Source organism: Scyliorhinus canicula, chromosome 20 (genome assembly GCF_902713615.1).
Source record: "Scyliorhinus canicula chromosome 20, sScyCan1.1, whole genome shotgun sequence".
NCBI classification, from domain to species: Eukaryota; Metazoa; Chordata; class Chondrichthyes; order Carcharhiniformes; family Scyliorhinidae; genus Scyliorhinus; species Scyliorhinus canicula.
Window position 1 is genome coordinate 84247037 of NC_052165.1, and position 16831 is coordinate 84263867.

Below are 16831 nucleotides of genomic sequence, written 5' to 3' on the forward strand. Positions count from 1 at the left end.
GGGTCATTTAGGAGTCTGGTGAGAGTGGGGAAGAAGCTGTTTTTGAGTCTGTTCGTGCGTGTTCTCAGACTTCTGAATCTCCTGCCCGATGGAAGAAGTTGGAAAAGTGAGTAAGCCGGGTGGGAGGGATCCTTGATTATGCTGCCCGCTTTCCCCCGGCAGCGGGAGGTGTAGATGGAGTCCATGGATGGGAGGCAGGTTCGTGTGATGGACAGGGCGGTATTCACGACTCTCTGAAGTACCTTGCGGTCCTGGGACGAGCAGTTGCCATATCAGGCTGTGATGCAGCCCGATAGGATGCTTTCTATAGTGCATCTGTAAAAGTTGGTACGGGTTAATGTGGACATGCCAAATTTCCTTAGTTTCCTGAGGAAGTATAGGCGCTGTTGTGCTTTCTTGGTGATAGCGTCAACGTGAGTGGACCAGGATAGATTTTTGGTGATGTGCACCCCTAGGAATTTCAAACCGCTAACCATCTCCACCTTGATGCTGACAGGGGTGTACAGTACTTTGCTTCCTGACCCCAAAGCGACGTGTACCGGAGGTGGTGGTCTCTATGGACGAAAAGGCGGCTTTCGACCGGAGTGGCGGTACCTATTCGAGGTTGTGGGAAGGTTTGGGTTTGGACCAAGTTTGTGTGTGGTTGCGTCTGCTGTATGTGGCCCCGATGGAGTGTGTCTGGACAAACGAGAAGAGTTCGCAGACTTCGGGTTGCATAGGGAACCGATGTTGTTCGCACTGGCAATGGCCCTTAGTGGGTCAGCAGAGGGGCAGAGAATTGCAAGGGAACACAGTGTTGCTGTATGCGGATGACCTGCTGCTGTTCGTATCAGACCCACTGGAGAGTATGGGAAGAATTATGGGCTTATTCGAAGGGTACGGGGCCTTTGAGCGAGAAGCTGAATGTCGGAAAGAGCAAGCGATTCTGGTGAATGAGGTGAGTCGGGGAGCCAATTTGGGGGTGTCACCATTTAGAGTAGCCAGGGATAGGTTTAGGTATTCGAGGGTCCAGGTGACAAGGGAATGGGCAACGATGCACAAATGGGACCTGAAAGTTGGAGGCGGTTAGGGAGAACTTTAGGAGATGGGATACATTATACCTGATATTGGTGGGAAGGTCCAGGTGGTAAAAAAATGAACATTCTGCCAAGGTTCCTATTTGTATTCCAGACCTTCTCCCGGTACTCATTCCGAAGGCCTTTTTTCCGGAAAGTGAACTCACCGATTTTGGAGTTTATGAGTGGGGAAGGTATCGAGAGTGAAGAGGGCCCTGGGGCAGCAGCATGGTAGCATGGGTGGTTAGCATAAATGCTTCACAGCTCCAGGGTCCAGTTCGATTCCCGGCTGGGTCACTGTCTGTGTGGCGTGAGTCTGCCGTCCTCCCCGTGTGTGCGTGGGTTTCCTCCGGGTGCTCCGGTTTTCCTCCCACAGTCCAAAGATGTGCGGTTAGGTGGATTGGCCATGCTAAATGCCCGTAGTATCCTAAAAAGTAAGGTTAAGGGGGGGTTGTTGGGTTACGGGTATAGGGTGGATACGTGGGATTGAGTAGGGTGATCATTGCTCGGCACAACATCGAGGGCCGAAGGGCCTGGTCTGTGCTGTACTGTTCTATGTTCTATGTTCTACAGAGGCAGGTTAGCCTCACGGTAGCATGGTGGTTAGCATCAATGCTTCACAGCTCCAGGGTCCCAGGTTCGATTCCCGGCTGGGTCACTGTCTGTGTGGAGTCTGCACGTCCTCCCCGTGTGCGCGTGGGTTTCCTCCGGGTGCTCCGGTTTCCTCCCACAGTCCAAAGATGTGCGGGTTAGGTGGATTGGCCATGCTAAATTGCCCGTAGTGTAAGGATAATGGGGGGATTGTTGGGTTACGGGTATACAGGTTACGTGGGTTTAAGTGGGGTGATCATTGTTCGGCACAACATCGAGGGCCGAAGGGCCTGTTCTGTGCTGTACTGTTCTATGTTCTATATGTTAGCACTACCGAATCTGCTACACTATTACTGGGCGGCGAATGAGAAGGTGAGACAGTGGTGGAATGGAGAAGGATTAGAATTGGGTCAGGATGAAGGAGCAGTCCTGTAGAGGGTCCAGCCTAAGGGCCATGGTGATGGTGGCACTACCGTTGGCATCAAAGAGGTATATGGAGAGCCCGATTGTACAATCCACAATTAGGGTGTGGAACCAGTTGAGGAGATACTTCAGGATGAAAGGGATGCCGGTGCTGTATGAGAACCACAGGTTTACGCTGGGGGGGGTGGTACGGTGGAGAGAGGTAGGGCTGGTGAGAGTGAAGGGTCGATACCTAGAGCAGAGGTTTGTAAGTCCAGAAGAGCTTCCGAAAGGAAGCAAATTCAAAAAAAATGCAAGTGAGGAAGTCTGCGCGGAAAGAATGGAGAGGGTTTCCCACATTGCCGGACTGTACCTTATTGGGGCAGTTGCTACTCTGGGGCGTGGAAGGAGGATAGGATTGGGGGTGTATACGGGTGGCAAGGGGACCAGGGGAGCACAGGTGGTGAGGATTAAGGAGAAATGGGAGGAATGGGGGGGGGGGGGGGGGGGGGGGGAGAGAGAGAGAGAGGAGAGAGAGAGAGAGAGAGAGAGAGAGATAGGCTGGGGGGTGTGGTGAGTGAGGCAATGCTCAGGGTGAATGCAACCTCATTTGTTTTTTAAATGTATTTATTACAAACATGTATCAAAACAGGTTACAGCAAATAAACACCCGGGAGACAAACTTCCCAACAATCAACTATACTGTCTGTACAGATTTTTCCCAATTTTCACCCCCCCCCCCCACGACTACAGCTCCTCAGTCACAAACATCCCCCATCTTTACTCAAACACCCCTCTACTGAGCCTCGAAACTCATACTTTATCTTCTCTAATCGCAGGAAGTTGTACAGGTCACCCAACTGCTACCCCGGTGGCGATGCCGACTCCCACGCCAGCAAAATCCGCCGCTGTGCAATTACAGGCGAAAGCCATCGGCCTTCCTCCTCTCCAAGAGTCCGGTTGCTCTGAAACCCCAAATCGCCACCAAAGGGTCCGGGGTCCACCTCCTCCTCCACTCTCCTGGCTAAGATCGCAAACACTCCTGCCCAAAATCAGCCCAATTTTTCACACTCCAAAACATGTACCGTGATTCGCTGGCCCCCGCCTACATCTCCCACACTCATCTGCTACCCTCTGAAAGAACCCACTCGTTCTCACCCGAGTCTTATGCACCACCTTAAACTGTATCAGGCTCATCCTTGCACAAGAGGAGGTCTCGTTTACCCCACGCAGTGCCTCACTCCATACCCCCAATTGATCCGCTTCCCATTTCTCCTCGATCTTCACCACCTGCTCGCCTCCTTGCTCCCAGCCACTTGTATATATTCCCAATTATTCCCTCCCCTTCCACATCTAGAAGCAGCAGTCGCTCCAGCAGGGTGTATCCTGGCAACCTAGGGAACCCCTTCCAGACCTTTCAGGCAAAGTTCCTAACCTGCAGATACCTGAACTCGCTCCCCCTCGACAGCTCTACCCTCTCCCTTAGCTTCCTCCAAACCCTTCCTCCAAATACAATCCCTCACCTTGACCAGCCCCACTTCCCTCCACCTCCTGTAACCCCCCCCCCCCCCCGACTCAAACCCATGATTCTAGCCCAGCAGTGTTCGCACCAAGATCCTTTCCCACCACCACCGCACTTGGCCACATTCACTGCCCAATAATAATGAAGCACGTTCGGCAATGCCAACCCCCCCTTCTGTCTCTGTCGCAGGTTCCTCCCCACCCTCTACACCTTCCCAGACCATACAAAGTCCAAAGTGATCGTGTCCACTTTCCGAAAAAAAGCCATTTGGTGTAAAGATCGCGAGAGCATGAATGATAAACAAGAATGTGGCAGAATATTCATTTTCACCACTTGGACCCTCCCCGCCAGTGTTAAGTGCAGTGTATCCCACCTCTTAAGATCTTCCTTAGCCTCCTCCACCAGCTTTGTTGAGTTCCACTTATGAAGCCCCGTCCATTCCCTCGCGACCGGAATCCCCAAATACCTAAACCTCGCTACCGTAAATGGCACCCCGCCTAAATTAGCCCACTGTCCCAGCTCATTCACCAGGAATACCTCGCTTTTCCCTACATTCAGTTTGTACCCAGAGAACCCTCCAAACCTCTCCAGCAGGCCCATAATCCTTCCCATTCTCCCAGCAGGCCATAACCCTTCCCATTCTCTCCCAGCGGATCCCAAACATGCAGGCGAATGCGACCTCATGTACGAGGTTGAGTTTGATTCAGTTTAAGGTGGTAGGCAGTGTGCACATGACTTGGGGAGAATGAGTGGGTTCTTCCAGGGGATGGGGGTGGTTCTTCCAGGGGATGGCGGGGTAAGTGGGTTCTTCCAGGGGATGGCGGGTAAGTGGGTTCTTCCAGGGGATGGTGGGTAAGTGGGTTCTTCCAGGAGGTGGCAGATGAGTGTGAGAAGTGTGGGCAAGGATCAGCACACCACGCACATATGTTCTGGGGCTGTGAAAAGTTGGAGATACATTGGGAGGGTATGTTTGGGACATTATCAAAGATTGTGGGGGCAGAGGCCAGGCCGGACCCTATGATGGCGATTTTTGGGGGTGTTGGAAATGCCAGAGCTGATGGAGAGGAGGAAGGCTGATGTTGTGGCCTTCGCTCTCCAGTTGCCCGAAGGATTTTGCTGGAATGGCGGTCGATAACACTGCCGGGGGTGGTGGCCTGGCTGGGGGACCTGCACAACTTTCTCCAGTGGTGGGTTGAAAATGGGGCAAAACTTGTACAAACTGCGAGATGTGGAGGATGTTCATGTTTTTGTACTTTTTAATATGTTTGGAATAAAATGCATTTTTTTAAAAAATACTTCAACAAGAGGAACACCAGAAATGTTGAGAAAACCTTCCTTGCAAAATCCAGCACCTCCATATACCTAAAGACAGACCCTCATGGAACCCCAAACCTCACCATCAACTCCTCCAAGTACGGGAACTGTCCAACCCAAAAATATGTCCTTCATTTCCACCACCACCTATTCCTCCCAACGTCGAAATCTAGCATCCAATCTTGCCAGCTCAAACACATAATTCTCTCGGATCAGGATCAGCTTCGACTCCATCCCTAATTTCCTCGTTCATGAAATGTGGGCATCGTTGGCTGGGCCAGCATTCGTTCCCCATCCCAGAGTCATTTAAGAGTCAACCACATTGCTGTGGGTCTGGAGTTAGTTCCAGGCCATGGAACTAAACTAACTAAAAATGTTGCCGAAATTGCTTCCATATCTTCAGCATGCCCACTACCACCTGACAACCCGAATATTTCCCTGGGAAAAACATGAGCGTCGCTGTTGCCAGAACCCACAACCTCGACCCCCAAGGGCAGGCCTCCTTCCTCACCCATATTGCCCCTGGTTCCCTACCCCAGCCACACACCTTTGCGGTATTCGCCGCCCAATAATAATACATCAGATTCAGAAGAGTCAAATCTCGACTGTCGCTCTCTCTGAAGCACGATCTTCCGAATCCTCGTTACCTTACCTGCCAGACAAACAACAAAAATCAACCGTTCCACCACCACATCCCCCCCCCCCCCCCCCCCACCCAATAAAAAAAACTTTTAGCAAGACCACCAGCAAACACTGGAATAAAAACAAAAACCGCAACAAAACATTCACCTTTACTGCCTGCACCCGGCCTGCCAATGATCGGGGGAGGCTGCCCCACCTCAACAAATCTGCCTTGAGCCTGCTCACCAGGCTCATCAGATTCAGTTTATGGAGGCAGGCCCAATCTCAACCTGCACTCCCAGATATTTGAAGTGATTAGTCACCACACCAAACGGCAATCCCCCCCCAAGCCAGCCCCGTCACTGGCACGATGACCAAAAAACACTTTTCCAAATTCAACTTTCATCAAAACGCTTGAGCAAATGGTGCTCCCAAAACACTTGAGCAAATATATCTCCCACCATGAGAACCGGATTAGAAATATTCAAACGGTCATCTTTGATGTCAGCATGGCGACTAAAACCCGACACCAGGGACCCTATGCTCCACCATTGCACCCCCCCCCCCCCCCACCTCACCTCATTATCCCTCCACTTATCTGAGATCCTCAGAGCGATGGTCAAAGGCTCTATCGCCAGCACAAACAAAAGGAGGGAAGGAGGGACATGGAATATTTTCAGCTGCCCAGTACCCATCAATCCCAAACATTTTTAATTTGCTAACCAACCAAGGGAACAAGGCAAGGGTGTCCAGAGTTCAACCCATTCGTATAAACACTCACCTTCAGTTCCTTACACAACAATTTGGTTGGTTAGCAAATTATAAATGTTTGGGATTGATGGGTCCTTGGCAGCATGGACTAGAAGTTGGCTGAGAGATAGAAAAACAGAGGGTAGGTTTGGAGGGCATTTTTCAGTCTGGAGACAAGTAGAGAGTGGTGTACCTCAGGGATTAGTGTTGGGACTCTTGCTTTTATTGATTTATATAAATGATTTAGAAGTGGGTGTTAATGGCAAAATCTTGCAGACGGTACGAAGCTGGAGGGAACAGTAAATTTTGAGGATGATACTGAGGGATATTGACATGTTGGCCAAAAGAGCAGACACTCGGCAGATAAACTTCAATGCAGCTAACTGTGGGGCAAGGCATTTTGGTAGAACATGGGGAGACAATATAGGCTCAATGACACAACTTTTGAGGGAGTACAGGAACAGTCAGACCTCAGAGTTCAAGTGCATAATCGTCTGAAGGTGGCCAGGCAAACAGTTGTTAAGGCGGCTTATAGGATCCACTACAAATCATTCAGTATCTGGGCACCTTATTTAAGGAAGGATGGTAAAGCCCAGGAGAGAGTGCAGAGGAGATTCACTAGAATTATACCAGAAATGGGGAATATTAGATACAAGATTGGAGAAATTGGGCTTGTGTAGCCACCTGGGGTGGCCACGTCCCGATTCCGAAATGGACATTCGCAAAGAGTACAGGGAAAATTGGACAGTACTAGGAAAACAAGCAGGTACAAGGTTTGCCTGTGGATTGGAACTTGCAGGATTGTTTGTGGAAAGTGGAAGCAATCAAGCGGGCGTTTGTCCTGAATGGTGCCGAGCTTCTTGAGTGTTGTTGGAGCTGCACTCATGCAGGCAAGTGGAGAGTATTCCATTACATGCCTGACTTGTGCCTTGTAATAATAATCGTTATTATCGTCACAAGTAGGCTTACATTAACACTGCAATGACTTTACTGTGAAAATCCACTGGTCGCCACAGAGAGAATCCAGAACGTCCAATTCACCTAACAAGTAAGGCTTTCAGGTGTTGTGGGAAAAAACTGAGCACACGGGAGGAACTCACGCAGACAAAGGGAGAACATGCAGACTCCTCACAGACAGTGACCAAGTAGGAATCAACCTGGAACACTGGCACGGTGAAGCAACAGTGCTAACCACCATACTACCATGCCACCCACTATGGTGGACAAGCTTTTGGGGGACGGGGCATGTCAGGAGGTGAGTTACTCGCCATAGATTCTTAGCCTTTGAGAAAAGATTGAGAAAAACAAACGCAGGCCCCTTACTGTCAGAAACGGGGCAATTCATAACAGGGAACTAAATTCATACTTTTCTAGAAGAAATTCAAACTTGCTGGTTTTGGAAAGGAAACAAGAAGGAAAAAAGAAACATTCCAGGTCTTGAGTACTGTGTGCTGGGTCACACCTTTCAAAGGGTTTTTCCAGGATTATGGGATCTTGTTATTAAATTGGAACAGCTAAAGGGGGAATTTATTACGGGTTAAACACAAAGTACTGTAGCTGTGTGGGGTAGTGTTATGTTGGTAGTTGATAAAAAATACTTACTGTGTGTGTTCATAAAAATGTTAACTGAATTTGTAGAATAAACTTTGTTTTTGATTAAAGTGCTTAAAGCATCTGGTGAATAACACCTGAAAGGCAGCCTTGTGCTCATCGTAACCAAAATCAATAAACAGTTCTGGGTCAGGTGAACTCCATGACACACTTTGGAGTTATCTAAACCTGGCCCATAACAGTACTGAAGGAAGTGGCCCGAGGAATAGTACATCCATTGGTGGTCATTTTCCAAAATAATTTGGACTCTGGAATGGTTCCCACAGATTAGAAGGTAGCTCATATGACCCCACTACTCAAAAAAGGGAGGTGGAGAGAAAACAGGGAACTATAGACCAGTGAGCCTAACATCGGTAGTACAGAAGTTGCTGGAGTCCCATTATCAAGGATTCAGTGGCACAGCATTTGGAAGCAGTGGTGTAATTAGACAAAGTCAGGATGCATTTAGAAAAGGGAAAGCATGCTCAACAAATCTACTGGAATTCATTAAAGATGACAAGTAAGTGACCAGGAGAACTGGTGGATGTGGTTAGACTTTCAGAAGGTATTCATAGAACAGTACAGCACAGAACAGGCCCCCTGGCCTCGATGTTGTGCCGAGCAATGACCACACCCACTCAAACCCACGTAACCCATATACCCGTAACCCAACAATCCCCCCATTAACCTTACACTACGGGCAATTTAGCATGGCCAATCCACCTAACCCGCACATCTTTGGACTGTGGGAGAAAACCGGAGCACCCGGAGGAAACCCACGCACACACGGGGAGGACTTGCAGACTCCACACAGACAGTGACCCATCCGGAATCAAACCTGGGACCCTGGAGCTGTGAAGCATTGATGCCAACCACCATGCTACCCGTGAGGCCCAAGGTCTCACATATCATTACTACATAAAGTTAAAGCGCATGGGATTGTGGGTCGTGTCTTGAGGTGGATAGAAAGCTGGTTAGCAGACATTCAAATTCACTTGAAATGCAGAAAGATATCGTGCTCTCCAAAGTTTACCTGGACACAGAAAATTGGTATGCCCCCAGGAAGTTAATACTGATTTTTTAAAATATTAATCTTTATTGGCATGAGTAGGCTTACATTAACACTGTAATGGAGTTACTGTGAAAAGCTCCTTGTCGCCACATTCTGGCGCCTGTTCGGGTACACAGAATTCAGAATGTCCAATTCACGTCCAATGCATGTCTTTCGGGACTTGTGGGAGGAAATCCACGCAAACACGGGGAAAACCTGCAGATTCCACATAGACAGTGACCCAAGGAGGGAATCGAACCTGGGACCCAGGTGCTGTGAAGCAACAGTGTTAACCACTGCCTTACTGTGCTGCAGCCCTTACTACAAGCGCAGAGTTTGAGCTGACTCTAAGCGGTTTGTTATGGGGAATCAGAGTTTTCTCTTCCTCCAACTGTAAGAAAAGCTCCCTTGGTCACATGGAATCTTAAAAATGAAAGAATAGGCTCGTCTGCATGCATGGTGGGTCACTCCTCGATGAAGACATCAAAGGCATGGCCAGTCACTGGTCTATCAGTGCCAAGAAATAAAGTCCTCTCCAACACCTGCCCCATTGCATCCCTGGGCTTGGCCTGACAGCCCATGGCAAACGCATCACGTGAAATTGGCCAGACCACTTCCAGGCATACATTGTTGATTGTGGTAGATGCCCACATGGATGCCTCATGCTATTCCCTTAACAAATATTGATTCTCTCCAATATATGTTCACTATGTTGGATTGCTGCAAGCAGATGTCAGTTCACATCGCCGAATTTCAAACATTGCTGAAAAACAATGAGAGCAATCAGCCTCTCATCTCACCATACCATCCATTCGCATATGATGAAGCGGAGTATTTGGTCCAAAAATGCCAAATGGACTGAAGGGACGTTAACCTTTTTTTGATGTGTCCTAACACTCCACAGAATTAGTGAATAATACCAAGCACAGAAGAGGCCCTTAAGCCCAAAGTGTCTGCATTGACATCTGAAAAACACCTGACCTGCCTAACTAATCCCTTTCCAGCACTTGGCTCACAGCCTTGAATGTTATGGCGTGCCAAGTGCTCATCCAGGTACTTTTTTTTTTTTTTTAAAAAGGATGAGGCAACCCCACTCTACCACCCTCCCAGCAGTACATTCCAGACCGTCAGCACCCTCTGGGTAAAAAGGTTTTTCCTGAAATCCCTCTTAAACTCCTGCTCCTTACCTTTAGCCTGTGTCCCCCTTCAACCAAGGGGAACAGCTGCCTTATTCACCCTGTCCATGGCCCCTCAGTCTTCTCTGCTCCAGCAAAAACAACCCAAGCCTATCCAACCTCTCTTCAAACATTGCATCCAAGGCAACATTCTTGTGAATCCTCTCTGCACCCCATCCAATGCAATCACATCCTTCCTATAATGTGGCAACGAGAATTGCACAGTACTCCAGCTGTAGCCTCAACAAAGTTCGATACAACTCCAACATGTCCTCCTGCTTTTATAATCTATGCCTCGATGGAAAAAGGCAAGTGTCCCATATGCCTTTTTCACCACCCTATTAACCTGCCCTTCAACAACAGACTGATCTCGCTGAACTGACTTTCAGAAGACAACTGTGTACCAGGGTGGATTTGGTTTGTCCGGACTCGGTTCAAAGCAACTTGATCAGAAAAGGTCAAAGACACATGTAAACCGGCGCCCGAGCTTAATCTGGATCAGTCTGTTGAGGTCAGAAACTACTGTGGAACATCAAAATTCTTCCTGGAAAGAATCATAGAAACATATGCATTAGGAGCAGGTACAGGCCACTGAATCCCTCAACCCCATTTAATAAGATCATGGCCGATCTGATTGTAACCTCAACCCTAAATTGCTGCCCACCACCAATAACCTTTCACCCCCTTGTTAATCAAGAATCTATCAACCTCAGTCTTAAAAATATACATAGAACAGAGAACACTACAGCGCAGTACGGGCCCTTCGGCCCTCGATGTTGCGCCGACCTGTGAAAACCATCTGAAGCCCTATCTGACCTACACTATTCCATTTTCATCCATATGTCTATCCAGTGACCACTTAATGCCCTTAAAGTTGGCGAGTCTACTACTGTTGCAGGCAGGGCGTTCCACACCCCTACTACTCTCTGAGTAAAGAAACTGCCTCTGACATCTGTCCTATATCTATCACCCCTCAATTTAAAGCTATGTCCCTCGTGTTGGTCATCACCATCCGAGGAAAAAGACTATCACGTCCACCCTATCTAACCCTCTGACTATCTTATATGTCTCTATTAAGTCACTCTCAGCATTCTCCTCCTCTAACATAAACAACCTCAAGTCCTGAGCCTTTCCTCGTAAGACCTTCCCTCCATACCAGGCAACATCCTAGTAAATCTCCTCTGAACCCTTTCCAAAGCTTCCACATCCTTCCTCTAATGTGGTGACCAGAACTGCCACGCAGTTACTCCAGGAGCGGCCGCACCAGAGTTATTGTACAGCTGCAGCATGACCTTGTGACTCCGAAACTCAATCCCCCTACTGATAAGGCTAGCCCACCATATGCCTTCTTAACAGCCCTATTAACCTGGGTGGCAACTTTCAGGGATTTATGTACCTGGATGCCGAGATCTCTCTGTTCATCTACACTACCAAGAATCTTGCCATTAGCCCAGGACTCTGCATTCCTGTTACTCCTTCCAAAGTGAACCACCTCACATTTTCCGCATTAAACTCCATCTGCCACCTCTCAGCCCAGCTCTGCAGCTTATCTATATCCCTCTGTATCCCATAACATCCTTCAGCACTATCCACAACTCCACCGACCTAGTGTCATCCGCAAATTTACTAAACCCATCCTTCTACACCCTCTTCCAGGTCATTTATAAAAATGACAAAACAGCGTGGCCCCAAAACAGATCCTTGCGGTACACCACTAGTAACTGAACTCCAGGATGAACATTTGCCATCAACCACCACCCTCTGTCTTCTTTCAGCTAGCCAATTACTGATCCAAACCGCCTAAATCACCTTCAATCCCATACTTCCTTATTTTTCGCAATAGCCTACCGTGTGAACCTTACTCAAACGCCTTACTGAAATCCATATACACCACATCAACCCGCTCTACCCTCATCCACCTGTTTTGGTCAACTACTCAAAAAAATCAATAAGGTTTGTGAGGCATGACCTACCCTTCACAAAACCGTGTTGACTATCGCTAATCAACTTGTTCTTTTTCCAAGATGATTATAACCCTATCTCTTATAACCTTTTCCAACATTTTACCCACAACCGAAGTAAGGCTCACAGGTCTATAATTACCAGGGTTGTCTCTACTCCCCTTCTTGAACAATGGGCGACACAACATTGTAACACTGACGAAAAATATCCATTTAATGCTTCCCCTATCTCCTCTGATTCCACACACAAGTTCAATACAAAGACTCTCCTTCCACTGCTATTAAGGAAGAGCTCCTTGGACTTAAAGCCTCTAAAATTATTGCTCCTCATCGCCGTCTTAAGTGACATGAGACCCCTTATTTTTAAACAGTGGACCCCTGTCATCTGAGAGCTACCTTTACGAAATGGGTGTTTAAAAACATGTACCTTTAAGAAATGGGTGTTTATCAGTAATGTCAGAGTGTGGGTGGAGCCGGGCTGTCTGTCATCTTTTTACTTTCATTTTAGGTTGTTTGCCTGCAGGTTGTTTTAGTTTCGTTTACAGAGCTGGATAGCTGCAGTCACAGCCAGAAGGAGCATTCGTCTCTCTCTGTAATCTAAAAACTGTAAATCGATCATTTGGTGACTTAAAACTAATAACTGCTCCCAGAAGTGACTTTAACCTGATGTGCTTCTGTTTAAAGTTTTTTTTAGGTCTTATGCATGTTAAAAGGACAGCTTAAGAATTACTTAGTGTTGTATTCTTTGGGGTTGTATTTGAATTGATGGTTTGCTAAGATGTTCACTGTATGTTTTAAAAAGGTTAACTTGAGTTCATTGAATAAACATTGTTTTGCTTTAAAAAGTACTTTTCCATTTCTGCTGTACCACACCTGTAGAGTGGGCCGTGTGCTCCCCATAACCACAATCTATTAACGTTGTGGGTCAGGTGAACTCCATGATACACTCTGGGGTTCTCTAAACCCTAGGCCATAACACCCCTAATCAACATTCTCCAACAAGAAGACACATCCTCTCCATCAAGTGTCAAGGGCCACTGACCTCTGTTGAAACACGCTGTGGATTCTGGAAGAGACCACTAACCAGATTAGAGAAAGCAAATTTCAGGGATCTTTCAGTTAAATTGAAGATTCCTGGGAAATCACCAGTTGGTGAAACCAGACTGATTCAATGATGAAACTTTAGCTGAAACCATTGAACCTGAACAGAAACAAGTGAAACAGCAGAACCTTCCATTCCAAACAAACAAACAGGTATTCAGCCAAAACTCCTCTCTGGACCAAGCAAATTTCCAACCCACAGACCAATTTATTCCTGGTTAAAGGGGAGGTGACGTGCTGTTTTGTGTCTAAAGTAAAGCGTATGGAACTGAAACTGTGAGCCAGTTCCAAAAAAGGTTGCATCCCCTTATGGGGGGGATGGATGGGGGGGGGGGGGAAGAGAAAGAGAGAGAGAGGGATGGGGGGGGGGGGGGGGGGGGAGGGATTGGGGGGAGGGGTTGGGGGGATGGGAGGGGTTGGGGGGGATGGGTAGGGTTGGGGGGGATGCGGTAGGGTTGGGGGGATGGGTAGGGTTGGGGGGGATGGGTAGGGTGGGGGGGATGGGTAGGGTTGGGGGGGATGGGTAGGGTTGGGGGGGATGGGTAGGGTTGGGGGGGATGGGTAGGGTTGGGGGGATGGGTAGGGTTGGGGGGGGATGGGTAGGGTTGGGGGGGATGGGTAGGGTGGGGGGGATGGGTAGGGTTGGGGGGGGGGATGGGTAGGGTTGGGGGGGGATGGGTAGGGTTGGGGGGGGATGGGTAGGGTTGGGGGGGGTGGGTAGGGTTGGGGGGGGGGTGGGTAGGGTTTGGGGGGGTGGGTAGGGTTGGGGGGGGTGGGTTAGGGTTTGGGGGGGGATGGGTAGGGTTGGGGGGGATGGGTAGGGTTGGGGGGGGGGGATGGGTAGGGTTGGGGGGGGGGAATAGAACATAGAACACTACAGCGCAGTACGGGCTCTTCAGCCCTCGATGTGCGCCGACCTGTGAAACCATCTGAAGCTTATCTGACCTACACTATTCCATTTTCATCCATATGTCTATCCAGCGACCACTTAAATGCCCTTAAAGTTGGCGAGTCTACTACTGTTGCAGGCAGGGTGTTCCACACCCCTACTACTCTCTGAGTAAAGAAACTGCCTCTGATATCTGTCCTATATCTATCACCCCTCAATGTAAAGCTATGTCCCCTCGTGTTGGCCATCACCATCCGAGGAAAAGACTCTCACTGTCCACCCTATCTAACCCTCTGACTATCTTATATGTCTCTATTAAGTCACCTCTCAGCCTTCTCCTCTCTAACGAAAACAACCTCAATTCCCTGAGCCTTTCCTCGTAAGACCTTCCCTCCATACCAGGCAACATCCTAGTAAATCCCCTCTGAACCCTTTCCAAAGCTTCCACATCCTTCCTATAATGTGGTGACCAGAACTGCACGCAGTACGCCAGGTGCGGCCGCACCAGAGTTATGTACAGCTGCAGCATGACCTTGTGGTTCCGAAACTCAATCCCCCTACTGATAAAGGCTAGCACACCATATGCCTTCTTAACAGCCCTATTAACCTGGGTGGCAACTTTCAGGGATTTATGTACCTGGATGCCGAGATCTCTCTGTTCATCTACACTACCAAGAATCTTGCCATTAGCCCAGTACTCTGCATTCCTGTTACTCCTTCCAAAGTGAACCACCTCGCACTTTTCCGCATTAAACTTCATCTGCCACCTCTCAGCCCAGCTCTGCAGCTTATCTATGTCCCTCTGTATCCTATAACATCCTTCAGCACTATCCACAACTCCACCGACCTTCGTGTCATCTGCAAATTTACTAACCCATCCTTCTACACCCTCTTCCAGGTCATTTATAAAAATGACAAACAGCAGTGGCCCCAAAACAGATCCTTGCGGTACACCACTAGTAACTGAACTCCAGGATGAACATTTGCCATCAACCACCACCCGCTGTCTTCTTTCAGCTAGCCAATTACTGATCCAAACCGCTAAATCACCTTCAATTCCATACTTCCTTATTTTCTGCAATAGCCTACCGTGGGGAACCTTATCAAACGCCTTACTCAAATCCATATACACCACATCAACAGCTTTACCCTCATCCACCTGTTTGGTCACCTTCTCAAAAAACTCAATAAGGTTTGTGAGGCATGACCTACCCTTCACAAAACCATGTTGACTATCGCTAATCAACTTGTTCTTTTCAAGATGTTTATAAACCCTATCTCTTATAACCTTTTCCAACATTTTACCCACAACCAATGGGTAGGGTTGGTGGGGGGGGATGGGTAGGGTTGGTGGGGGGGGATGGGTAGGGTTGGTGGGGGGGGATGGGTAGGGTTGGTGGGGGGGGGATGGGTAGGGTGGTGGGGGGGGGATGGGTAGGGTTGGTGGGGGGGGGATGGGTAGGGTTGGTGGGGGGGATGGGTAGTGTTGGTGGGGGGGATTGGTAGTGTTGGTGGGGGGGTGGGTAGGGTTGGTGGGGGGGTGGGTAGGGTTGGTGGGGGGGTGGGTAGGGTTGGTGGGGGGGTGGGTAGGGTTGGTGGGGGGGTGGGTAGGGTTGGTGGGGGGGTGGGTAGGGTTGGTGGGGGGGTGGGTAGGGTTGGTGGGGGGTGGGTAGGGTGGTGGGGGGGGTGGGTAGGGTTGGTGGGGGGTGGGTAGGGTTGGTGGGGGGTGGGTAGGGTGGTGGGGGTGGGTTAGGGTTGGTGGGGGGGGTGGGTAGGGTTGGTGGGGGGGTGGTAGGGTTGGTGGGGGGGTGGTAGGGTTGGGGGGGATGGGTAGGGTTGGGGGGTTGGTGGGGGGATTGGTGAGGGCTGGGTTGGGGGGGTGGGTAGGGTTGGGGGTATGGGGGGTTGGTGAGGGCTGGGTTGGGGGGGGGTGGGTAGGGTTGGGGGTATGGGGGGTTGGTGAGGGCTGGGGTGGGGGGATGGGTAGGGGTGGTGGGGGGGGGGGGTAGGGTTGGGGGTGGTTGGTAGGGGTGGTGGTGGGTTGGTGAGGGCGAGGGGACAGTGGCGGATTGGGGGGGATGGGAAAGGTTGGGGGTGAGGGGAGGGGCTGGGCGATCCCAGTCCTCCTCAGCTCCCCCGCTTTCGGCCCCGGGTCGAACAAGCGCATTTGTGATGGGGTCCGGCTGTGCCACTCGGTAACGAGGAGGCGGTTACCTGCCATGGAACCAGTCCTTGCAGACATCGCACTCAATCATGAAGCGCCCGGCATCATAGGGCTGTCTACATTGGCAGTAAACTGGCCCTGCCGCCATCTTGCAAACTTTGGGCCACACACTGGGCCCAGAACAAAAACCCCCGGCGGAACCGCCCACTGCCGGCGGAAATGGGCAAAAGCCTGTGTGGTCAGTGCTTCGCGAGCCAATCAGGAGGGGGTACAGGAAACTGGACACTGATTGACAGTGGTTGCACCAATCAGCTGATGGGCAGACGGCTCCGGCCCGCCTCTCCCATGTGACATCATAGCGAACAGGAAGAGTGACAGTTCGTCAACCAATCATCATCATCACATCCACTGACCAATCACAGTTGGGCTCGCGCAGATCTGGCAGTGCGCGCCAATGATTGGTGGGTTCAGAAAAAGCTACACCCCTCAGGAGGGAGCAGAAAGCATCTTAGCCAATCATAGCTCACAGGATGTGAGAATAACAAAAGCACGTGTTGTTTCGGGATGTCATTTGATGGGCATCGCAACTGTCCAATCAGATTGCGGAGTCAACAGAGTCCAGACAGTGAGGTGAAGCCCCTCCTC

The 16831-nt window shown here is 49.7% G+C and overlaps 1 protein-coding gene across 1 annotated transcript in view; it reads right to left on the bottom strand.

Annotated features, from left to right (window-relative positions):
• The window catches only part of LOC119955298 (lysine-specific demethylase 7B-like), a 316061-nt gene extending 299699 nt beyond the window's left edge, over window positions 1-16362 (bottom strand). Inside the window, exon 1 of the mRNA XM_038781379.1 lies at window positions 16237-16362. Within this exon, the coding sequence (XP_038637307.1) occupies window positions 16237-16334 (98 nt within the window). The 5' untranslated portion in view covers window positions 16335-16362. The remainder of the gene's footprint in view (window positions 1-16236) is intronic.
• Window positions 16363-16831: the final 469 nt, after the last annotated feature.